Source organism: Lithobates pipiens, unplaced genomic scaffold (assembly GCF_037356315.1).
Source record: "Lithobates pipiens isolate NorthernLeopardFrog02 unplaced genomic scaffold, aLitPip1_a1.2 Scaffold_25, whole genome shotgun sequence".
Classification (NCBI taxonomy): domain Eukaryota; kingdom Metazoa; phylum Chordata; class Amphibia; order Anura; family Ranidae; genus Lithobates; species Lithobates pipiens.
Window position 1 is genome coordinate 118,580,018 of NW_027507787.1, and position 26,567 is coordinate 118,606,584.

General features: G+C 41.0%; 1 protein-coding gene across 2 annotated transcripts in view; it reads right to left on the reverse strand.

Moving 5' to 3' along the window:
• Window positions 1-26,567, reverse strand: part of DRGX (dorsal root ganglia homeobox) — a 352,087-nt gene that overhangs the window by 324,320 nt on the left and 1,200 nt on the right. The window contains exons 3-4 of one of the 2 annotated variants that reach the window (XM_077454822.1): window positions 24,395-24,492; window positions 21,820-21,921 (exon numbers count right to left, since the gene is read on the reverse strand). In XM_077454822.1, coding sequence (XP_077310948.1) covers window positions 21,820-21,921; window positions 24,395-24,492 — 200 coding nt within the window. Of the gene's footprint in view, window positions 1-21,819; window positions 21,922-24,394; window positions 24,496-26,567 lie in introns of both variants that reach the window. The other variant, XM_077454821.1, reaches the window with a different exon arrangement.

A 26,567-nucleotide genomic window follows, 5' to 3' on the forward strand; every position in this document is an offset into this window, starting at 1 on the left:
CAGTGCAGGTGTCATTGCTGTATGTCACGCTGCTGATGTCAGTGCTCTCCATCACGGTGCTGATGTCAGGGCTCTCTATCACGGTGCTGGTGTCAGATCACTCTATCATGGTGCAGGTGTCATTGCTGTATGTCACGCTGCTGGTGATCATCTCCTGCACCCTCTTCTTTGTCTACCCTGACCTTCCCTCTCCTCCCTTGCCTTCATGCGCTCCACAGTCCTGAATTGTCACAATTTCACATATAAAAAAAGAATGCTTGTAGTTGTCGATCCCAGATTCACCTCATACATGTGTTATGTCATTGGCCATGTGGTGGGGCTATGTTTGCACAACTAGTAATTATTTTGTGGCTGCAAATTTGACCTGTAGGTTTGCAAAGTTCGCCTCCCATTGAAGTCAATGGGGCCTGCCGCGAACGTTACCGTTTGCAAACTATCGGCCGCGTTCGCGAAACATCCCGTCAGAAGTTCGTCCATCACTACTTGTGTCTAATGCTATCATTGTCTAAGGGGTACCTACTTCCAGAACAACCATCTGTTGTAAATAAATGCCTTTTATTTATATTTTGTGAAAGAACCCACTGCACCAACCAAAAAAAAACATTTGGGATGGTTTACTGAAGAAGTTGAGAATCTTTGCTAAAAAAAAAAAAAAGTTATCCAGTTATGTGAAAAGCAGCTGTGATTAATAATTCCATGTGAACAAGAATCTGCTTTTTACATGCATTTTATAATGGAATCAAATTTTCTCAATTTTTTTTGAGAGGAGATTCATAATTTATTTAGTAAATCAAGTAAGTCTCCTTATCTGGTAAGGGGATGCGAGTCATAATCACTTCTTGCACTTTTTTTTAATTGACAAGCATATACCTGGTTGCTGACTAAATGTTGCAGCTTAGGGACATAAATAGGCATATGGACTCTAACCCATGAAAAAATAACGGCAAAAGTTATTTAACAACTTCCCGACCGGCACATGACGATGTACGTTGGCAGAATGGCACGGACAGGCATAAGGGTGTACAGGTATGTCCCTTTAAGAATGCTGCCGTGCCATCTCGTGCTTGCCGTCTGGGACCCCCGTGAGTCCGGTCGTGTGTCCCACAGACTCGATCGCCGCAGGGATAGCCACGATCGTCTCACGGGGAGGCTGAATGGGGAGATGCAGAAGTAAACAGTATCTCCTCGTTCTGCCTAGCAACAAGTGTCACTGATCTCTGCTCCCTGTGATTGGAGCAGAGATCAGTGTTCACTAACACACAGCCACGCCCCCCACAGTTAGTAACACGCCCCTAGGACACACTTAACCCTTACACTGCCACCCCCTGGATAACCCCTTCACTGCCAGTGTCATTTACACAGGAATCAGTGCATTTGTATAGCACTGATTGCTGTATAAATGACAATGGTCCCAAAAATATGTCAAAAATGTCCGATGTGTCCGCCATAATGTCTAAGTCACATAAAAAAAAAAAAATAAAAAAAAAATCGCTGATGGCCGCCATTACTAGTAAAAAAAATTATTAATAAAAATGCCATAAAACTTTCCCCTATTTTGTAAACGCTATAAATTTTGCGCAAACCAATCAATAATCTCTTATTGAGATTTTACCTAAAATATGTAGAAGAATACGTATCGGCCTAAACTGAGGAAAAAAATGTTTTTTTATATATTTTTGGGGGATATTTATTATAGCAAAAAGTAAAAAATAATGCGTTTTTTTCAAAATCATTGCTCTTTTTTTGTTTATAGCGCAAAAAATAAAAACCTAAGGGGTGATCAAAGACCACCAAAAGAAAGCTCTACTTGTGGGAAAAAAAGAACGTCAATTTTGTTTGGGAGCCATGTCCCACGACCGCGCATTTGTCAGTTAAAGCGATGCAGTGCCGAATCGCAAAAAGTAGTCTGTTCTTAAGCCAGCAAAATGGTCTGGTCTTAAAGTGATTAAGTGCTACGAAGTGGGAAATGGAAATAGAGGTTTACTGCGTGCCTCCCCAGATTGGAAGATTTCTAAACTGGAAAATGGCTGTTCATTCAAAATTTTATTTTGGATTTTTAATAATAAGTATTAGAATTTGTAGACATAGAGGGGTCCCAAGACCAGGTGCTCTTTAGGCAAAATGGTACCACTTGTGACAAAGACACTCCAGTGCAACTCTCTTGGTAAACTTTCATGTCTTTCAAATAGTTTTCTGGTATCATAGTACTCTGAAGACATTGTCCCACTGTCAACTCACTGCATAGTAAAATAAAATTGGTTATATGCACAGAGACATAGAAATGCACAAAATAAAGTCCATACACTTGTTTCAGCTTGGATTCCATAGCATAGCTCACTCTGTACATGTAGCAGACAAAAAGAGAAGAAGAAAGTGCCACTAAGTGTAGTAGAGTATGAGCAGTTTAATTAAGCCCCCATAATGAGCTACTCACGCCGCTGTTCAGTGCTCCAGACACAGACGGACAGACTACCCTATGTGCACCCACATTGATGAGCCGGTTTACTACTAGTGAATTGTGAGTAGCCCATTATGGGGGCTTAAACTGCTTATAATCCACTACACTTAGTGGCGCTTTCTTCTTCTCTTTTTTCAATGCATAGTATAATGGCATTGATCCTGGTTGCAGTAGCAATGCCCGTTGAGATTGTGTTTTTCTAACTATGTATTAGTACTAGATTTACAATGGCCAAACAAACTATGAAGAACACTGAAAACAAATAAATTGTGTTATAGATTTTCAAATATAAGGTACTCAGCCATATTAATGTTTTTTTTTTTTTTTTTTGAATAAAGTTTTATTGAAAAATGTTAGAACAGTACATAAAGTCATCATCAGCAGATACAAGTGTTTTCTTATTTTTTTTTGTGTAAAGTACAGTGTACAAAGCAGACTATAACAACAAGACGAGACTCTCATCATCTTAAAGGCGTATACAAGAAAAGAAAAAAGAAACAAAAGACTTAAAACTTAAACGAGAGCGGACACTAATCCACTCCCTAGTAGGACTAGAAAGACATGAGGAGACTATAACTGGATGGATCTAATGGCCAGGAGGCTCTAAAACTAACCTCATGGAGCTAACCAAATATGGTAAAAACAGAAGAGAGGATGGGAGAGGGGGGGGGGGAAAGAAGGGGGGGGGGGCTTAGGTTCAATACTCTATTGAAGGGAAACATCCAGTAGTAGAAAAGTTCATGTTCGATGGGGATCTTTGTACACAAAGGAGTGTTTATCAAGGAGCGTACGGTCGTGTGGAGAGAGCTGCGTCATAATAAAAAGGTCCCATCTGTCGTGAAAGCGTTTGGAGGCTTTCTGGTGGTCCAGGTTGGCATTAATTTTGTCCCGAAAAAGGAGTTGTAAGAGATCCCTTTCGACCTGGGAAATGGAGGGCGTGGATGTAGAGGTCCAGTTGGCCAGTATGGCCCTTCTGGCTAATGGGAGGCAGATCAAGGACCAGTCCTTCCCCGGTGGGCTGGGAGCGGTTGACCAGGGGAGTAGTGTGTGGTCCCAGTGCCCAAAGATGAGGAGGAGCGGGTTCTTGGGGAGTTTCAACAACGTAATCCGGAAGATATAAGCCAGAACTTGATCCCAAAAAGTAGCAATATAGGTGCAAGTCCAGAATCGGTGTACGAGAGAAGGTTTGGGTTGCTGGCACATTGGGCACAGTGGGGGTGAGGTAGAGGCTGAAGAATGGTTGGGAGTTGGAAGAAAAGGAATATGGGCGCGGTGAGTGATTTTCAGCTGGGTTTCCCTCCACGATTCATTAGGGACCAGATTGTACACAGAATTGAGGCCTTGCAGGATTTTGTCTACTATGTCCTCTTCTGGAAAGTCCTTTGCCCAATTCAGCACTGAAGACGAGGCTAGAGAGGGAGTAGTTTTCAAAAGTAAAGGTTTGTATATGTCAGAAATTTTGCAGGTGTCATTCTGAATGAGTGTTTCCATGAACGATGTAGCGAATCTGGCGGATTCGTTCCTGCAGGTTTTTTGAAGAAAGCTGACACATTGACCATAATGGAAGTTCGAGGCATCCGGAAGAGAAAATTTTGCGGCTAGAGATCTAAATGATGCCACCCGGCCAGAATCCGGATCACACATGGAGAAAAAAGTAACAAGACCCTTTTGGCGCCATTCATCATAAGGCTGTCGTTCCAAGCCCGGAGTAAAATTTGGGTTCCCTTGTATTGGGAGGAATTTAGAGATGAAAGGAGAGAGACGGAGACTTTTCCTTACCTCCCTCCAGGCAATGGCAGTGTCCCTCAGCAGGAGGTTGTGTTGATGCGGAGTTGATAGAGATTTCCACTTGCAGTGAAGAAGGGCAGTAAGGGAATAGGGATGGACCATTGCCGTTTCCAGATGAAAGTTGGAACATTGGGACTTTTGGGTAATCCAGTCTAGGCTCACCCTCAAAAGACATGCTAAATTATACAGTCTAATGTTCGGAAGACTAATACCGCCTTCGGTCCTGGGAAGATGAAGTTTCGAGAAAGCAATGCGTGGTCTTTTGTTTCGCCAAAGAAATTTTGATATTGCAGAGTTCAAAATTTGAATGTCCTTGTGTCTGATAAGTAAAGGTATCGTTTGGAGAGGGTATAGCAGGCGTGCGAAACTGACCATTTTTACCAAGTGACATCTTCCCAGAAGCGACAGGGGCAGATCCATCCAGTTTTCAAGTTCCAGAGTGATCTTGGTAAAGAGGGGAGGGTAGTTCAGATGGTAGAGTGAGGAAGGGAGTTTCCCTATTTTGATACCCAGGTAAGTGATATGTGATTTAGCTATCGAGAAGATGGAATTGTGAGACCAGGCCGGAGGTGGGAGGGGACCGAGGGGCAATATCTCGCTCTTGGAATAATTTATGCGTAAACCGGAACATTTTCGGAATAGATCAAATGTGTTCTTTATCGTGGGCGTATCTGCGGAAGGATTTGCGGAGAATATGAGGACGTCATCTGCAAAGAGAGACGTCTTCAATTGTTGCTCCCCTATTGAAATGCCATGGATTGGGGCTACTGTTAACAAATACCTAGATAGTGGTTCCAGGGCCAAATTAAAGAGGAGAGGGGATAAGGGGCAGCTTTGTCTCGTGCCCTTATGTAGGCGAAATTCATTTGAGAGCAGGCCAGCTGCAACCAATCTGGCAGCCGGAGAGGTGTACATAGATTTTACGAGATGTAGGAAAGGGCCAGTGAATCCCATTTTGTTCAGAACCAGAGACAGCCATTCAATACTAACATTGTCGAAAGCTTTTTCGGCATCAAGAGTAATAATGGCAAAATCCCCGTTCGGGTTACATCTAGCGTGCTCTAGTGCCATCATCACCTTTCTGATGTTGATCATCGCCGTTCTGCCTTTCACAAAGCCTGACTGGGCAGGGTGGATCAGAAAAGGGATGATGTCAGCTAGCCTTGTGGCTATTATTTTGGATAAGATCTTGACATCAAGATTTAGAAGCGAGATGGGCCTATAAGAGCCTGGTTCTGTAGGTTCCTTACCCTTTTTTTCTAGAAGTTTTATTATCGCCTGGTTACCCGTAGGTAGATAGGGGCCCCCTGTCCATATGTGTTGGTATACCCTTTCAAGTGTGGGTGCTAGGAGTGAGTTCAGGGATTTATAAAATTTGCCCGTTAGTCCATCTGGACCAGGGGCTTTTGAGGAGGCTAGAGTCCGGATCGTGTTGGTTATTTCCGCGAGAGATATGGGGGCATTTAGAGAGTCCAGTTGCGAGGGGGATATTTGAGTCAGAGTCACTTTGTCTATAAATTCGTGTGCCGTATGCTCGTCGATAAGGTCGGCCGCATACAAAGCCGTATAATAGCATAGCATGGCTGAATTTATGCCCTTTTGCGACGTCGTTATAGAGCCGTCAGGCTCCCGGATAGCAGGGATAATAGTTGGGCGGTAGGGGCCCTTACATAGTCTGGCTAGCAGTTTACCGGCTTTGTTCCCAAATTTGTGAAGAGTGGCATCAAAGTGAGCTCTCTTAATCGATTCCAGTGTGTCGGCCCAAGTTTCAAAAGATTGTTTGGCTATTCGTCAAGCTTCCCGGTTCTCAGGTGTGTCATGAGTATAAAGTGTACGTTGAGCCTGATGGAGTCTGGAACTGGCCGTAGTGTAGTTAAGGTGTGCATTCTTTTTGAAGGAGGATGCATAAGAGATAATGCGTCCCCGAAGGAAAGCTTTCCCTGCGTCCCATAGCAGATTAGGGTTATCCGCATGGTCCGCATTTGTTTGTGCGTATAAACGCCATTCTTTGGTAATGTAGGTGTGGAAGTCAGCGTTGTGTTGGAGGAAGGCGGGGAATCGCCAAAGTTTGGGATTCGGATGGATGTCAGGAGTCTCTAGAGATATAGAAATAGGAGCATGATCAGAGATAGCAATATCATGTATCTCCGCGTCCGGGATGAAAGGGAGTAGGTCATGCAAGCTAAATATGTAGTCAATCCTGGTGAATATGTTGTGTGGGTGGGAGTAAAAGGAGAATTCCCTATCAGTCGGGTGGTGTAGGCGCCATAAGTCAAGGAGACGAAGGGATTCCATTGTGTCCGCTAACAATGTAGCATTGGTCGGTGTCGAGGACGAGTCAAGTCGTCGTTTCGGAGATTTATCAGCTAGTGGGTGTATTACGGAGTTAAAGTCTCCCCCAACGACTTGGGGTAAGGAAGGGTAGCGCAGGAGCCAAGTGGTCAGTGTGTTGAAGAACTGTTTCGTAGGACTGTTTGGGGCGTATATGTTGGATATCACTATTTCTTTTGTCCCAATGCGGACACGAATAGAGAGCAATCTGCCCTGAGTATCCGTATCCGTTGACAGTATGGTACATGGGAGGTGTTTATGGATAAGGATAAGGACTCCCGCTTTACGGCCTAGAGCTTCTGAGCCCGCCACCGCCCCCACCCAGAGTTTCTTCATCCGAACAAAGTCGGGTGAAGAAAGGTGTGTCTCCTGAAGCAAAGCTATATCTGCTTTGAGCCGTTTGAGATGGCGAAGAACCTTCATTCTCTTAGAGGGGGAACGAAGGCCCTTCACATTCCACGAAATTATTCGCAGCATGATGGGATTAGGACGGGGGTATGATGAACAAGTAGTAAAATCATTAGGATGTGTGTGATTGAGTGTAGAGAGCAGTAGTTATCTACACTGGAGCATGTGAGCAAAGCCCTAAGAAGGGGGACGATGAGCAAGCGTGTACTAATAGTAAAATTATTGGGTAGAGGAAAAGGAGAGGAGGGGGAAGGGTAGAACTGTAGCAGTAACCAAAGATAGGATAAGCAGAAATAAACATAATAGCTAACCAACTTCGCTTTTTTCCGCATGGGGATCACTGTGGAGACCAGTTCCCATAACCAGCCCTGCATCATGTCAGGGGCTTCCGCCCCTCGGAGATGGGGTACAAGGCAACAGCGGGGCATGCGGGAGAGCAGTGTGTGGAAGCAGGTCTGCACAAAGAAACCCAGGGGGAAGAGGGCATGAATGTATACACAAAAAAAAAGTATAGATATCACAGGTCAGTGAACATAGGTTGCCATGTTAAGCAAAATACCTCTAAAACCATGAACCACTGAGGAAGGGTAAAAATATAAATAAAATAGAACATAACGAAAAAGTTCGACAGTAAAGAGTCAATTCGAGATGTAGGCAGACAGAACAACAAGTCCGATCAAGTAGTAACGGATATTACCTGTGAGGTGTGGACTGTCCAGGAGGGAGAGTCCAAATTCAGAGCACCTTAACCAGGTACGGAGTAAGGCCAAACAGAGCCGTAAAGAAGGAAACACTTGCGTGTGGAAGCAGCGGGGCCAGAGCGTGCCCCTCAGCGTGTGGTCAGGCCATGTTGAGTTGGACCCGAGGCCCTGAAGCGCTTGGGAGAGTCTTTGCGCGGGCTCCTCTGATCCAGGGCCCGGTTGATTGGTGGGGCCTTAGGTGTGGGGCTGAGGAGGGAGCCTGATCGCGAGGATTTCAAGTAGGAAGATGCTTCCTCCGGGTCTTGAAAGGACAGTTGTTCACCGGAAGGCGTTTTGATCCGTAGGGTAGCCGGGAATGCCAGTGTGAATTTGAATTGCCATTGGTGAAGTTCTGCACAGACATGCTGGAAAGCTTTGCGTCTTTTAGAAACGTCTACCGAATAATCAGCGAAGATCAGAATGCGGACTCCTTCTATCTGCAGGGATCTTGTTTGCCGGTATTGTTGCATTATGGCGGCTTTGTCTGAGTAGTTAAGATATTTGGCTATGATCGGGCGCGGCGATTTGCGTTCCGAGTTGAAGGCCCCCACGCGGTGAGCGCGCTCCACGGTACATGGGCCTCCCAGACCCAGAGCTTCAGGGATGCGACGAGCGCATAATTCCATTAGGGCAGATTGATGAAGCGATTCAGGGAAACCTACAAAACGCAGGTTGTTCCTCCTGGACCTGTTCTCGAGGTCATCGAGTTTTTCCAGAATAAATTTGTTCGTTCTGTCCTGGGCATGTTCCAGGGATTGCGTCTGGTAAAGTTCGTCCTCAATGGTGGATATGCGATGCTCTGCTTCATTCAGTCTGGATGCATGTTCCCCCAGCTGGGCTTGGACTTTCTGCATACCTGAGCTGACAGCCTTCTCCACTGATGCAGCTATCATAGGGGAGAGGAGAGCAGCCACAGCCTGTGCCAGGAGTTCTGTGTGATGATCCTGTGGCAGTGAAGGTAAGTGAGGCTGCTGCATGAAGGGAGACGTTTCAGGGCTAGATGGAGGAGGGGGGGCCTGGATCTGTGGTGGTAAAGTGTCTCTCATGTTGGATGGATGAGAGGGCCGATTTCCTACCTCCATAGCTGGCGTCATCTCCTCAGGCTGGGCCGCACAGGCCGGATCCAGGTAGGCCGAAGCCGGGGCCTCGATTTGCGGCAGGGCCGGCCGCGCGGCGGCGGCCGCGTACGATCGCGACCCGGTTTTTTCAACGAACCGGTCCATCTCGTGGCCGGGGTCGTGGAGGAGGCTGGTAGAGCTTTCGGGGGCGGAAAACGCCGAGTTTTCAGGCCGATGTGGAGGGCAGTTTGCGGGAGCTGTGAGGGGAACAGCTACTCCATGCGGCGCCGGAACCGGAAGTAGCATATTAATGTTTTAAAAACTGAAGTATCATCTTCCACATATCACAACTTGTTCGGCAGCTAGTTGTTAGGTTATTTGGACAAGGGTATAATCCCCAATCCTCATTAAATTAGTAGACTAGACACGATGCCCAGCGAGTGTGGAGATGCGACTCGATGTACATCTTGCGGCATGTGTGCATTCTTTGATCATCCGATCGAAGACAAATACTGCTGTGCAAAATGTAAGCACATTGTTTCCCTGGAAGCCCAGGTTTTGAATCTGGGGAAGCAGCTGTCAGCACTGAGAAGACCCTCCATACTAAATGAGAGCTGGGAACATACCCGGCAGGTACCAGCACAGAGGCGGTGGAGATAAAGAGGTGCAGGCAGTATAAAAGAGTAGATGGGTGACAGTTAGCAAGGGTAGAGGAGGAAGAGCCAGGGAGGCCGTCCAGGGCTGGAGCATCCCAATAAGTACACTCCATTGAGTGACACTGCTTTCAACCTCACCTACTATGTAACTATGTAACAACTACAAATATGCTGAGTGACTATGACTTCTTACCAGCTGCCAAAATTGTAACTGAATACATTACATGGTGGCATAATACACCTAAAGAGGACTTCCATTTCACACCATTTGCCTTTAAACTGACCATATCATAATCCCAGTGTAATTTCAGATAAAGAAGGACTCACTGGTCATAGGGATTATGACAGAATCTGCTATTTAGAACCTATAAACTTTTTTTTGCACTGGAGTTAAAAAACAAAACAAAAAAATGTTAAAAATGAATTGCTAAAATGTTTTGCCCTTGTACTGCCTTGCTGTTCTAATTAAGTTCCAATGGTTACATAAAGTGCCCTACTTAACTGTATGGGGTCTTTAGACCAGAGTGGCTACTACCTCAAAATATATGGAATACAGAGAGTGAGGAACACCTCTGTAATATAATCTGTATAAGGCCACTAATTGCCCAATTCATCTCACTTAAAAGATGAGAGGAAGGGAAAGAATTATAATCACTTGGGAAAAGTCATCTTCAATTATTTGTCACTTGGACTGCAGACAAAAATACACCTAAAATAAATGCAATATTCTTAAAATTACACAACTGAACAAAAGTGTCAAAATGCACACAAGAACATCAATCTTTATTAAAGGGTACAAGACAACTTATTAAGTCTAGAACCTGCCACTAATATATATTACTGAATGATTCCTATGACAAATGTTGTCTCTATTAATTATAAATTGGCATTTTAAAAAGTAAAGCCTAACATACCAAATTAATTAATAAATATGCTACACACATATAAAATGATAAAATCTCAAGGAAATGGGTTTATCTATCTTTTGATTATTTGTTGTAGTATATCCCAGGAAACTCTGCAATTGTATTTTTTAAACATATTTTCCAGTGAGTGAAATGTTTACAAAGAGCAAACTGTTATATTAGCAAATACGTGTTCATCATCTAACTTTAAGCATTTTAAACAAGAATTTAATGAACATCTTTCAGATTATTAACTTTTTAAATTGGCTTCTACATTGTGATTATTTTGAGTCAACAATCTACCCTGGAAATTCTAAACAGCAATTTCTGTTTAATAGTATTTACTGTAATATTAATAAAACATGTGATCATGAAGTTAATCTTACTTTAAAGGTTTTTGCCTGATATAGAAAAAAAAAGATGATCAAGCAAGTGACAAGAATGGTATATAATATGTAGGCCCTCAGCTGGTAAAATGGGAAATGTAGTCAGACAACAGAGATAATGCTGAGCATGTGCTGGGAGCTGCTACTCTTGCTTTCCTCTTTTTTCCAGGGCAAGGAAATGGATGTTCTTTGATGCAATCTGGTACCTTAGAGACGCGGACAAATTAGTGTAGAACATTATCACTAGTTAATTATGAATGACCGATTAATCAAGCTAATCTAATATTCCACATTATGTTGATGTTATTAAAGTGCACAGTGAAAGTGACAGATAGCCTTCATTTTCTCTCAGTGGCCAAATGTGCTCTCTGAACTGAAATCAGGATTTTGTCTGAGATGTGTGTGTGTGGGGGGGGGTGGAATGCAGATGATTAGGTATACCATTGCATAGGAGACCACAGATTTGATGTTAATTTGAATAAAAACATGAGAAAATGTCTGGAAACTAGATCTGGATTAACAAGAAATTGACTTGTATAAGCAAGGCTACACAGGCTTTTCATTGCTGTCAGTTTTTATTCTGAAAATACCTGAGTGCAAATGTCTTATTAAATTGAAGATCTCTGCACCATCTTAATGGGTAATACAGTAAAAAAAAAAAAAAAAACAACACTGTGCAAGTCTGCAGTATTTTGTGTGTGATGATCTTCTTGGGGAGCATGCCTTCATGATGAGTAAGGTAATACTGAACTGTTATTCTCCCAAATATTGCATGTCTTACAGAATTAAAAAATGTACAGATGGAGTAATGATTTTTCAGATTAAGTTTCTGCCCAAAATCTCACAATGTTGGGATAATGCCCTTATTTAGTGTCAGTTGGGGCTAAAAAGAAGCTCTGGCACATACAGTCTAGTGATTGACTTTCATAGCTAATGTGTGAAATAACAGTTATTCACAGTGCTCTATATTTAAACCAGAACAATACTCTACACTTCAATTCAGTTTTTTTAAAATCTGCACTCCAAAGAGACTGAAGCCTTGAGTGAGCAATATATTTACTATTTAGTAGGTTTCCTGCAATAAAAAAAAAAAAGAAAAGCTACTTCTTAAAAAAGCTAAAATATAACATTCTACTCTGCTCCAGCATACCCCCCCCCCCCCCCCCCCCCAATATGTTGTAATTTAAAGTACTGATTTGTCCTGTGAACTTAGTTGCATGTCTGAAAGGCAGGTTTTCTGGGCCTAAAGTTTATTGATGTCTAAGCATTTCTATATTGATTTGGCCAACTGATGTGTTTCCTGTTTGATTTGCTAATGCTCTCCTTGTAAAACTGTATAGTAAAAGAATATAAATAACTGACAGGATTCGAAAAAAGATTTTGTGACGGATTCAATACAGGAAAAATTCTCAGTGAATTAAATTAACACTGTGAACATACTTTATATTATTATATAAGTATGAAGGGTGTACTTCAAAGTCCAGAAGAATACTTCAGTCAAAATGATCAGCCCAATATGTCTCCAACAGTATTATGGGAGGCACATAAATGCTTTATAAAGGAGGAATTTTTCCTAAACATGGAGCTAGGATAAAGCTAGGATAAAAAAACTGAGGCAGTCCGAGACTTCAATGTTATTTTCGAGGATTGGTAAACTTGAGGCTATCCATAAAAAAACACTTGCTATGCAGACACAGAAAGAATTACTCTCCTTACATCAGCAGTATAATCAAATTGCAAATACAGAAGTGAGGGAGAGATTGTGCCGAAATAAACTATCTATGAGTATGGAAATAAACCAGGGGTTATATTAGCTAGAGCACTGAAAGGGTCCCAGATGAAATTGCATATTGCCCAAATTATGGCTGAGTCTGGCATTAAAGTGGTTGTATAGTCAATTTTGGACTTTTACCTACAGAAAAGCCTATAATGACCGTACAGGTTTAGGAGATATTCCCCTCGCAATGCGCACAGGGGATTCTCGGCTGAAAGTCCGGCAGACGCTGGACCCTGCCGGAAAGAGATCTCCTGCACGCATGCACAGGAGTGACAATATCGCGGCTCCGGCCACTCACAGCGCCGAAGCCGCGATACCCGGAAGAAACGCAGAGGGAACATGTCAGCTCCCTCGGTGTAGATTGGGCCAGATGTCGGGGCCTCGTTCTAAGGTAAGTATTTCATAGTGAGCTAGTATGCAGTGCATACTAGCTCATTATGCCTTTTCCTTTGCAGGTGAGTAAAAAAAAAACTTCAGTGGGTATACAACCACTTTAAGTTGTCAGACCCAGTGGCTATAGCTCAGGAATTTCAAAAATTTTATTGGAGACTTTATAATCTTCATAACCCTCAATCTCAACACTGCTCTGTCCATGACCATGAAGATCTGATATCTTATTTTTTTACATCATCAGGCATGCCGTACTCCTGGCAGAGGTAATTGTGGATTTGGAAGTCCCTATAACTAATAAAGAACTGACCTCAGTGATAGGATCTCCTGAAAAGGTTTATAATATTATTTCCCCTTATTTTCTATGGGCTTATAATTCTATCTCAGGTAGCTGTAAGCTAACAGTGGACAATCTGAGGGCCCACATTTTTGAGATCCCCAAGAAGGATAAGGATCACACTCAATGTGGGAACTATCGCCCTCTAGCATTTTTAAATGCTGACTTAAAATTATTTTCTAAAATCTTAGCGAATAGTTTACTGCCATACCTCCTCCATCTTCTACGTGCAGACCAGGCAGGCTTTATCCCTCAGAGAGAGGCTAGGGATAATACTATAAGGGTGATAGATTTGATACATATGGCACACTCGGAGAGCCGACCCTTTTTGCTTTTATCAACAGATGCTGAAAAGGCTTTAGATCGGGTGGATTGGCATTTTTGGTGATCCACCCTTCGACACATCGGCCTAGGGCAGTGATGGCGAACCTTGGCACCCCAGATGTTTTGGAACTACATTTCCCATGATGCTCTAGCACTCTGCAGTGTAGTGGAGCATCATGGGAAATGTAGTTCCAAAACATCTGGGGTGCCAAGGTTCGCCATCACTGGCCTAGGGGAACGAATGCAATCTTTGATCAAGGCAATGTACACTGGCCCAACAACTGCGGTGTTGGTTAATGGGGTTCGATCAAAAAAAAATTCTCTGTCTAATGGGTTGTCCCCTCTCTCCATTAATATTTGTGTTAACCTTAGAATCTCTCCTTTGCAAAGTAAGATCGGACCCTTTGATCAGAGGATTCCAGGTCTCAAAGAGGAAGCATAAGATTGCCGCATATGCGGATGACCTTTTATTTTTCCTCACTGACCCAGAGGTTTCACTACCACATCTACTCCAATGCCTAGCTTAATATGGGGATCTCTCTAATTTTTCTATAAATGATGCTAAATGTGAAGTGATGAGTATTCTTCTTCCAATGGATTGTATTGTTAAACTACAAGGAGCATACAGTTTCAAATGGGTTCAGTCCTTTTTAAAATACGTGGGGCTTAAATTGACACTGGACACGGCCCAATTATATGAGATAAATTTTGACCATTAATATTGAAGATGCGATCATATTTTCAACTTTGGCAGATCCTTTCCCTCACGTGGGTTGGGAGATATAATGCATTTAAGATGACATTGCTCCCCCAAATTTTATATTTAATGCAAGTGATACCTATTAAGTTACTACAAGCTTTTTTTCTCTCATGTCAGAAATTGTTAATCAAATTCCTTTGGAGCAACAAAGTTGCTAGACTATCCTGCCACCTATACCTAAATTTATGTATAAGCGAGCCCTGACACTCAAAGACCAAATAGTCAAAAATATCCCAGACCCACCTATAAATGGATACACTTGCTTTACAGGGAAGGGGTTCTTTCCATGCAAAAGACCAAATAAAGTTTTTAACTTTACATCCACAAGTACGGGGAATACATATGAAGTTAGCAATTTTATTTGTTGCAATACAGAGGGTGCAGTCTATGTACTAGAATGTAGTTGCGACTTACAATATGTAGGCCGCACCAAAAGACCCTTGAGGGAAAGAATTAAGAAACATGTGTAAAACATTATTAAAGGGTATTATAAGCATAGTGTTTCTAAGCATTTTGCTATACACCACAAAAAAGACCCTGCACACCTGAAATTTTGGGGCATTGTACCATATATAAAACATTGGAGAGGGGGACATAAGGTTAGGACCCTCAGTCCTATGGATTTTTATGCTTGATACTTTTGCCCCCCCCCCCCCCCCCCCGAGGTTTGAATATTGAGTTTGATTTAAATCGTTTTATTAGTGATTTTTAATTGTGTTTGCGAACTCAACCCTCCCCTTTTGTATTTTTTTTCTCTCTCCCATGCTCTCCTTGGTGATAACATTTTTTTATTTTTTTTATTTATTAGATAGATTTTTATATATATATATATAAGTTGAGATATACAATATATTTTTTATATTGTGTGGAAAAGGTATTTTCTTTTAATAATTAAGATTTTTATGGATATTTTATGTATTTTAAACTTATTGCAATTTTATCTAAACTATATACTAATTGTATCCATTTAACCGGTTGCATTAATAAATCTTTTCAGTAAGTTAGATACAGCCTCGATGGGGGCTATGGTCTCTGTATGTGTGTGTGGGATGTCCACATTCAGGCACTGTGTTTTTTACTGCTCTGATGCGCTGATGATTCGTCTTCGCTCCAGAGCCTGTTGCATCCTTTGCTGACACCAACGATTCACAGCAGCATAGTGATATAAGATCTACCAGAAAACAAGGCAAGGTTGTCCCCTTTCCCCGATTCTGTTCATTCTAACTCTAGAACCCCTCCTCCAGACCCTTTCACTAAACAATGATATTAAGGGTATCCTCACCCCACTTAAAGAATGTAAATATGCGGCATTCGCAGACGACATATTGATGTTCCTCACGAACCCTATTACTACGCTCCCAATTGTTCTATCAGAGTTTAAAAAATTTCAAGCCATTTCTAACCTTAAAATCAATTTTTCCAAGTCTTACGCCCTGAACATCTCCCTACCTGAGGAGACCCAAGCACAATGTGAAGCGAACTTTCCCTTCTGCTGGAAGAGCGACTCCATTACCTACCTGGGCACACAAATTTCTAGAAAGCTAACTGACTTATATGCTAAAAACCATCTCCCCATCCTCCAAAACATTACAGACGATCTTAAACGTTGGAACAAACAATCTCTCTCTTGGTTCGGCAGAATCGCGGTCCTCAAGATGAATGTCCTCCCTCGCTTACTATATATTCTCCAAACGGTCCCTATACAAGTTCCCCAAACGTTCTTTAAAACGTACAACTCCATCTGTTCGAAGTTCTTGTGGGGAGGCCGAGCGCCTAGAATTTCCCTTCGGACCCTATCACGCCCTAAGCTCCTTGGGGGCCTGGGCTTCCCAAACACACTCAACTACTATAGAGCAGTCCATTTAACTAGAATAGTTGACTGGAATGTTCGCGACCCTTACAAAGAATGGGTCTCTCTTGAGGCCTCCTTCTCCTCTCGCCCGCTCGCTTCCTTGCCTTGGATGAAACCGTCTCACGTACCCATCACGGCCACCCTCCACCCCCTTATACGCCCGACACTGAAATGCTTCCAACACATCTGTACCCACACGAAAATCTCGTCAATCCCGGGACCCCTCACCCCGATTAAATGCAACCCAGACTTTCCGCCTGGCATATCCCCAGATTTCTTGACAGACAACTGGCCAAGAGACACAATGAACGCTTGCCACTTTTTCGAGAGAGGGTCACTCATCCCAGCCTCGACCATCGCTAATAACATGGATAGACCACCCATCCCTCCTTGGACCTACCTATTGATCGCTCATTACCTACGATCACTAGACACAAACTCGCAATGCTCTAGGGCACTTACCCCGTTCGAAATCCTGTGCACCCAATCCACCCCCCAAAGGCATCTCATAGCGTTCACCCATAACTTGCTCTTTGATGGGGAGCGTCCTGGCTCCTCCATTGCTTGTAAACGATGGGAGGAAGACCTTGCCTTATCGATAAGTGATGAACAATGGGACGCCATCTTTCAAACCATTCATAAGGGATCACTGAATGTTAGCACCCAAGAAAACGGCTATAAAATACAATCCCGTTGGTACCGCACGCCCTCTCTACTATACAAATTTGCCCCCAATGCCACTGACACCTGCTGGAGGTGCAACCAAGACAGGGGTACACCACTTCACATTTGGTGGTCCTGCCCCTCGCTACATAAATTCTGGAGAGAAGTGTGCAGACTCGTCTCCCAAATTACCACTTATAACATTGACCCAACCCCAGCCCAATGCCTTCTCCACCTCTCGCCCCTACCGAGACGAACTTACCATGGCTCTCTAGCTATGCACATGCTCAACGCAGCCAAACAGTGCATACCTATTCATTGGGGCACCTCCGAAATTCCCTCCCTGAAAGAGTGGTTCTCCAGAATCAACAAAATAGCTGAAATGGAAGAACTGATTCATATATCCAGAGACACCCCTTCCAAATTTAGCACAAAATGGGCCTGTTGGAAACACTTCCAGACCACTGCCGATTACTTGAATGTGTGATGAAGGGGACATTTTGCATTTTGCATTTTGCACTCTGCACTTGGCACTTTGCACCGCAGATTTTCTACTCAGATTTCTTTACCCTGGTACCTACTAACCTTAGAGGTCGCCGAGCTACAAAAGCAAACAAGAAGTTGTTCTACATATCATTCTATATGCTTCGGGGGGCCTTGGGGAAGGGGACACCAGACAGCTCCAATCTACCCTCTACCTTTGATCCCCCCGTCTGCCTCTAGTCCCCATTGCCCTCCTTCTCCTCCCCTCTCCTTTCTACCACTTTCTCTCTCTTCTCTTCTACACCCACCCCCCTCTGCCCCTCCCTCCCCTGTAAGATTCCTAATCCCAGATATTTTGACCTAGGCACACACTCCTACCACTATATTTCACGGACACGAACCCCCAACACTCTACCAATGCAGACCCTACCCAAGCCGCTCTATCAGGATACCGCACGATACGACCTAAGAAATTCATTACCTGACTTGTCCTATCAGCTACCCCTAGACTCTTTTTGGAATGGATCCACCTCCTCACTCCTTGGGCCCAGCCTGTATCCCCCAGATGGATTCCCTTACCTGATTAGGGCAGCGGTCTTCCTAGCTTCAAGTTGCGGACAATTCCTAACCCCTCTTATGTCCTTCTCAATGCCTACTCCCCCCCCCCCCCAAGTAGGGTCTTTCTATATGCATAGTCTTACCAAACTCATTGCATGTTTTATTTGATGTGTTATCTGTACGCTTGTTGACATCTTAACTCTCCAACTGTTGGGGATCCCTTTGTACGTTTCTGCATTTATACTTTTGTGCCTACTATTTCTCTTCAATAAAAATTGTCTTTAAAAAAAAAAAAAAAAAAAGATCTACCAGAAAGTGGCCGTGATCGGTCTACAAGAAAATGGCTGCGGTCAACAATTATATATTATTTTTTTATTTCTTGGCTTTCCTGTTTTAAATAAAAAATAAAATAAAAATTATTGTTTTCTATGCGTGGCCTAATAATCTTTAACCACTTGACAACTGGGCACTTAAACCCCCCTCATGACCAGACCAATTTTCAGCTTTCGGTGCTCTCACACTTAGAATGACAATTACTCAGTCATGCAACACTGTACCCAAATACATTTTTTGTCCTTTTTTTCCCACAAATAGAGCTTTCTTTTGGTGGTATTTGATCGCCTCTGGGTTTTTTATTTTTTGCGCTATAAATGAAAAAAGACCGAAAATTTGGGGGAAAAAAACGAATTTTTCTTAGTTTCTGTGATAAAATTTGCAAATTATTAATTTGTCTTCATAAATTTTGGCCAAAATTTATACTGCTACATATCTTTGGTAAAAATAACCAAAATGAGTGGATATTATTTGGTCTTTGTGAAAGTTAGAGAGTCTACAAGCTGTGGTGCAAATCATACAAAATTGATCACACCTGAAGTACTGGTGGCCTATCTGGTGGCACTGATTACACGTGACACTGATGACAGATGCCACTAATATGTGGCACTGATCGCAGATGGCACTTATTTGTAGCACTGATGATACATGCCACTAATGACAGATGGCATTAATACGTGGCACTGACACGTGACCTTGATGACACGTGACACTGATAACAGATGACACGTGACCCTGACAGGTGGCACTGATGACAGATGGCACTGATACGTGGCACTGATGACAGATGCCACTAATATGGGGTACTGATGACAGAGGGCACTAATATGGGGCACTGATGACACGTGGCACTGATGTGACACTGATGACAGGTGGCACTTATACGTGGCACTGATGAAACTTATACGTGGCACTGGGGACAGGTGGCACTGACAGGTGGCACTGGGGAAAATGGCACTGACAGGTTATTATAGATATTAACTTAATAAACTCCACAGCTTGTATACTATAGATCTTCTGACCTGTTAAGCACTCAAGGTGTGAGAAATGCCGAACTAGGTACTACAGTAAGATAATGATTACTCTGGGTCAAATAACTTCAGTATTTCTGTAGGCTTTACTGTCAATGTACACTGTATTACCAAAAGTACTGGAATGCCTGCCTTACGCGCACATGAAATTTAATGGCATTCCAGTCTTAGTTCGTAGAGTTCAATATTGAGTTGGCCCACCCTTTGCAGCTATAACAGCTTCAACTCTTCTGGGAAGGCTATCCACAAGGTTTATGAGTCTGTCTATTGGAAATGTTTGACTATTCTTCCAGAAGTGCATTTGTGAGGTCAGGCACTGATGTGGATGAGAAGGCATGGCTCACAGTCTCCACTGTAATTAATTCCAAAAGGCATTCTATGGGGTTGTGGTCAGGATTCTGTGCAGGTCAGTCAAGTTTCTCCACCCTAAACTCACTCATCAATGTCTTTATGGACCTTGTTTTTGCACTGATGCTCAGTTATGTTGGAACAGGAAGGGACCATCCCCAAATTATTCCCACAAAGTATGGAGCATGAAATTGTCCTGGTATGCTGATGCCTTAAGAGTTCCCATCACTGGAACTAAGGGGCTAAGTCCAACAACTGAAAAACAACCCCACATCATAATCCTCCCACCAACCAAATTATCTGGATCAGTGCACAAAGCATGGTCCATAAAAGACATGGATGAGAGAGTTTGGGGTGGAGGAACTTGACTGGCCTGCATGGAGCCCTGACCTCAGCCCGATAGAACACCTTTGAGATAAATTAGAGTGCAGACCACGAGCCAGGCCTTCTCGTCCACATCAGTCCCTGACCTCACACATGTGCTTCTGGAAGAATGGTCAAATATTCCCATAGACACACTCCTAAACCTTGTGGACAGCCTTTTCCATAAGATTTGAAGCTGTTATAGCTGCAAAGGGTAGGTCAACTCAATATTAAACCGTACGCACTAAGACTGGAATGCCATTAAAATTCATGTGCGTGTAAAGGCAGGCGACCCAATACTTTTGGTAATATAGTGTACCACTGATCCAAAAGGTTGTGGAGGTTTTAGTATTTGTTTTCGTGATTGTTTTCTCACTGGAACAAGAAGCAGTAAGTTTATTGAAAGTGCATGTTCACAAAACATTTATGCAATAGAACCTTAGGGCTAAACTACACAGGTGATTTGAATATCATGCTACTGATTTCAACTACCTAAAGCAATCACCTCATTTGTAATGCATTAGATATCACCTATGTAGTTCAGTCAACCATCAATAAAGCACATTTCAGTTAAAAACTGGATTTTACTGCACACTAAAGCTCAGAAGTACAGCAAGATGACATTGCATAACCATATGGTTGTTTTCTGCACTTTATGTGTCAAATAAACTGGTATTGACCCATTCACTTGCTTATTGAAACTGTGGGCAGGATAGATGGATCTCAATATAAGTTCTCATCAGCAAACAACTTCAGTTGAGTGGCTCAATTTAACCCCGGCAGACTATTCCAGCCAAGAAGACCTATTCAAGCAAATATATCTAGTCATTGCTTTTCACTAAGTACACAAATAAACATATTTTTGTCAAGTTTATCAATGCCTGAGGGTTATAATAATACGCCCACTCTGGGTTCTGACAATTTCAGTGATCATCTGCAGTATGCAGACAAAATATAGTCAAGAGGGCTGACACCATACAGAGTCTAAGAAGCTGATAGGTTGCTGTTTTCAATTACTTTGCATTGGCAGCATAAATGAAAAAACGAATCAAAATTATTTCAGCAGAGTTTCAGACTGCTCTACAACAACCTTATCTTTCCCAAAGGGCAGCATAATAGTATTATACTTTTTTTTTTAGCTTATTTCACTTTAATGCAAAATCCAGTGAATTTTAATAAAATGAAGCTTCCACACTTGCTCATTTGCCCTCATTCACCACCATTCTCACACTAGGATTAATTTTTGTATCACATATTTCAAAAGCATAACATGCATATCTCTGTATCTAATTTTATAATTCCTGTTCAGTTACTCCTTTTAATCAAACAATTTACATTCTGGAATAGAGAGTTGCACTCACAGGGATTCCTGAGCATATATACTTCCACCAGTAATGAGCACATGAGGAGGCACATTTACTAAAGTAGTTGAGAATCTTCACTGAACAAACTGTATCTGTAGTAACACTGAATATGCAATCATAGGAAATAAACAGGCATTTTCTTTCACTTGTTTATATATCAGCCTTTTTGTATGTACAAGTGCATTGTACTTGCCTCTGCTGAATCCAAATAAGTTACGCTGCATCTGCCATGATTATGAAAAGCTTTAGTAAAAACTGTTCAGATTTAGTGAGGGTTCGGTGACTTTTGAGGTACACTTTGCTATATATGTTTATTTAGATACATCAAGTCACATTTAGATTAGGCAGTAGAAAAAAAAATCTTTAAAGTCAGTGACATACAGTCTAAATACCAAATGTATTCTTGCAATGTACTTATCCAGCATATATAAATAAATATATTTAACAATAATAATATATATTGAAACCCTTCAAGCATACAAATCATTGTGATTGTTTATTCCTACCTGTACTCGGGCTTCAGTGAGATTAATTTTCATGGCAAGCTCCTCTCTGGTGAACACATCAGGATAGTGAGTTTGAGCAAACACAGCTTCTAATGCTTCCAGCTGAAGTAAAACAAGCAGATATCAGCAGGGTGAACTTTTCATGTCTAATTATGAGGACATTTCAAAGCTAAACAATGTAGCTGTTATTGGTAAGAGCGCACAAGGTGGGTTTTAACAAGGTGCAGACATATTATTGATTCCTTCTTAATAATTCAAGTTGATACATAGTCAAGTTTTGTTACATTTGGACAATATTATAGAAGTGAATGATAGATTTTTGTTTAAGAACATTTCAGGAAGAGTCTGAGAAAGACAGGGAAAATATTTATTAAAAGAATAAGTTTCACTCAGGTAGGCTTTCATTACAAAAGCTCCATCAGGTTCCAGAGAAATTTTTCTTTTTTAAATAACTCTGATCCTGAATTGATATTCTTAGTTAATACTAACCAGAAAGATCAATATGTCCATACTAAATTGTACTTTGCTTTATAGTTATATAAAGTTTACTGAAAGACCTAGATTGACCTAGGAAGGAATATTACCACTAGAAAACCAGCACTAACATAATTACTTGTTACTAAGTTTTTTTTTTGGTCTGCCATTTTTTCCAGAATAAAAAAAAAAGTTGTTGTTAATAGACCCAGTTGGGTGCAGATATAAAAAAAAAAATATATTGCCTTTATGATGATTTGGTGTATGGATCAAACACAGATCTGTAGATCTGGAAAATAAAAGTATTTCTTTAGTAATTTACCCACATAAATAAAGTGGGCAAATTTCTTGACCCCCCCCCCAAAAAAAAAAAAAAATATTGGAGATTATGTAATGTAATGTATATTAAAATAAAGTCCTTAGCATTTCATATATATGGATTCCAGAAAGTAAGTCTTGGGCCTATTAATATTACATTGATTATTCAATTTAATTCTCTCAATTAAAGGCATACTCCACTCAAATAAGATATTCTAGATGTTCACAACTGCATGAAAACTGTCTTATTTCAGGGATTTCAGTTACAGTATACTCCCACCAGTATTTTAACTTCTGCCCACCTTCTGAAGCTATTAGAATGTCAAATTGTGGTGTCCAGCTTCCTGACTGGATTGTTTGTTGTAAAATAAACAAAAAATATGAGAATTCAGTTACAAATGAATGTCCGAGAGCTTTGATAAAGATAGTGAAAGCTTATGCAAAAAAAAAATTAGAAGAGAGTGCATAAAAATGTATTTTTACAAAAAAAAACTGTTAGACAAATGTTACATAAATTGCAAATAACCAGTTGTTTTCTTTTTACCTTAAGACAAAGTAATTTACCTATCAATACTGTAAAATAGACAGACAGCCCCCCTTTCCTAAACAATTTGCATTTCTTTTCTGATAAGTGAAAATATATTCTATTCTGAAAATATCTGTGTTTTTTTTCAAGAGAATATGAATTCTGTCAAATGTGAGATGTGATCAAAGCACTGTAGAGCATGCTGAAGCACAGCACAATTGTATTCATGCTGTGAGGACAAAATAATCAGCAATTGAATATGCTGTTTGCTAGCACCTCAGCAATCCTCTGTGGCAGGACTCTGCAAATAATTAAAGTGTTAAAATTGAATTACTATTAAACTAAAATTTGAATCCAGTCCCTGGCATTAGTAAATTAAATTAAATATAAGCCCAACATGTCATTCATGTGTACAGTTTATTTATATATATATATATATATATATATATATATATATATATATATATATATACACACACACATACACATACAGTTTAAGGATAAGTATAATTACTAAGGAAGAAAACATCTTCCTTGGGTGCTTTGGTCTAAATTAAAATAAATAAAATATTGCTAACAATACATAACAGGAAGTGGTACAAAGTAAATGTGCAACCTTTAAATCAGAATACCAAGAATTACATTAAATTACTTTGAATCGCTGATGCAAGGTAGGAAGGTCCAAGCAGAAGTCTATATAATAAATTATAAACTAAAACAGGTACAATTGTCAAGTGGAAATATACTTGTATATTAGATTGTTAGATCAGTCCCAAATTTTAATTTACTTTTACAGTAAAGCATGTTCCTATTGATCTTACAATTCTGAACTGTATAATTGCTATTGAAAAACCCTTGGATCTGAATTATCAAGCGTCTAAAAAAGAAACAAATTAGATTAAGGCTTTCGGTCTCCAACTGTCATTTTACAATAGACTTAAAACTGGTAGCTAGGGGTAACAATGATCATATGCATCTTTAATTCCTCACTTAAATGTAATCTTAAAATTACACCCTCAGACATCCGACATATACTCCCGTGCAACAAAACCTAGCTATTTTTTCACATTTTTTTCCTGCATCTGAATATTCTTTACTTGATGTACTGGACTTATGTCTTGAATAATGAGACTAGATGCTAGATAGTACACGAACTGTGTATCACAAATTTCAGATTTAGCCTAAAATCGAGAGCAAATTTGATATACATCTATATCAGCAACGTCAAAAATGCTAGGAGCTGTAACGACATTCTACCTGTTGCAGAGTGAACGTTGTTCTGTTCCTTCGCTGCTTTCTGCGCAGAAACCCTTCATCAAATTCAGCAGCTGAATGACTTGTAAAAGGAGGAGATCCTACTGAAGAGGGGAAAACAAAACAAAAAAACACTATTGTCGGTTCCACTATTCCAACGTGCTGCAACTGTTATATTATTTTAAAATACAAATATACTCTCTATATGACAACCACCAAGAAAACCTAATTAAACACTTTTTTTTTTTATCTAATTGATCAAATGCTACATGTCCTAGACATTATCCCATTAGTTTCCCTTTAACCTTTGCACACCCTTATTATATAAAACAAACACAAAGGGGTATATTTGTCAACTTTAACCCTAGATTTATACAGATTTTACCCAGCATACAAAAAAAAAATAGAAATTCCTGACAACTGTATGTTAAGTTCTGGCAATGAACGTTAGAACGTCACACTATGTAAGTTACACTTCATTCACCACCGATTATAGACTGTACACTGTTTGCGTTTTCCAATTGTGTCACATGAAACTTTGCTAAATTCACCCCACACAATATTGTTTGAAGTCTGGACTATAATACGCTTAAAAATGGGAACTCTACAAAGCAGAAGAAAAAAATAATGGATGTAGCGTTGATCAGCGCTGGAAAATGTGATCTCAGCAGAACTAGGACGCAGTGACCAAATAAAAGATGTGAATGGACAATAACTATTTTCAACAAGGGGGTGACATCCTCACAGCATGGTAGCAAGAGCAGACACGAAGTCAAAATCAGATCAAAAAGATTTCGTATTTAATTAAAGGAGATAATTGATTGTATTTATTAATTAGCAGCTTGGTTTATTTTCCATGTTTGCTCCTGAGGCAAAAGTCGGCGCTCTTAATTGAGATGATATGTTTAACCCCTTGAGGACTAGACAGAGTCAACAACCCGCCGTGTAGCAAGTCCATATCGCGCCAGCCCTCGGGCATTTACGGCTTTGGATCTTTTGTTGACGTATTTATTTTTTGCTTACAAGATGTTTGTACAACAACGTGAAAGATTGATGTGCTGGAAATACAGTGCTCATGGCTGGGAGGATGTGACACAAGCCCGGACAGTGAACATCTGTGTTGCTAGATCTATCTCCTCTGCCCCCAGGCTCTTGAGAGCAGGTGGGAGAGGCCGGCTTTTCCCCGCACAAATCTCATTTACCTCCCCCAGCCTTTTACTGAAAGAGACTTTCTAGCTCGACTTCATATTTTATTCAACATTAGTGAGCTCTGCTTAACATTTGGAGGAAGCCCAGTAAATGAGAAGAAAGCTTTAAAATACCATATATGTGTCAAGAAAAGATGATGGATTCCCTGGGGCTGGGATATATGTCCTGCTGCTCCATGCAGCACAATAAATTATATTTAAGAAAGAAAGAGAGTTAATAAAGGCAGGTAACACGAATTCAATAGCTAGACAGATTTGTCCAGTATGTGTTATTTCGACGGAAGGAGAGATTGAATATCCATGTGATTGTACATAACAGATCCACAAGCTGAAAGTTAAAGCGGTATTAACACCCAAAACTGAACATATGCAGTTTACCGATTCATACATTTGGTGGCTACATTCGTTTTCTTTTTTAATGCTTTTTTTCTTTTGTTTTTACCAGCTGATCCGGACAGCAACACACAGTGTCCCCATTCTGGATGGAGGAGTAAGGGGGGCACCTTTGGACAGCAGCATTGTCAGCCTGTGAAGAGGGAAAGGTTACATAAACTAGCAGATTTAGATGGACTTGGCTAACAAATTTTAGCTGAACTCCAGATAACGCTTTTTGAACAATTACAGCAAGCTTTCCTCCCCTTTTGGTATAAAGGTTTTACATAAATAAATAAAAGCTGACCATTGTTATCACCTGCTGTCAGTATAAAATGGTTTGTCTCAGTACTCTGCCACTTTTGCTTGACAGTTTGGTCTGTTAAAGGAAGCTGAAAAACAACAGATTATCTGGCTGGATTACTAGGTGAAAATAAAGAGAGAAAAAATCCTACAAAAAGAGAAATTAATGCAGCCACAACATCGAAGGACCAGTAAACTGCGATATAATCATTTTTGGTTTGGAGTTTGATACGGCTTTAAGTGGTGCATTTAGACTCAATCGGTTTCCCAATTCCTGTATATATTCTAGATCT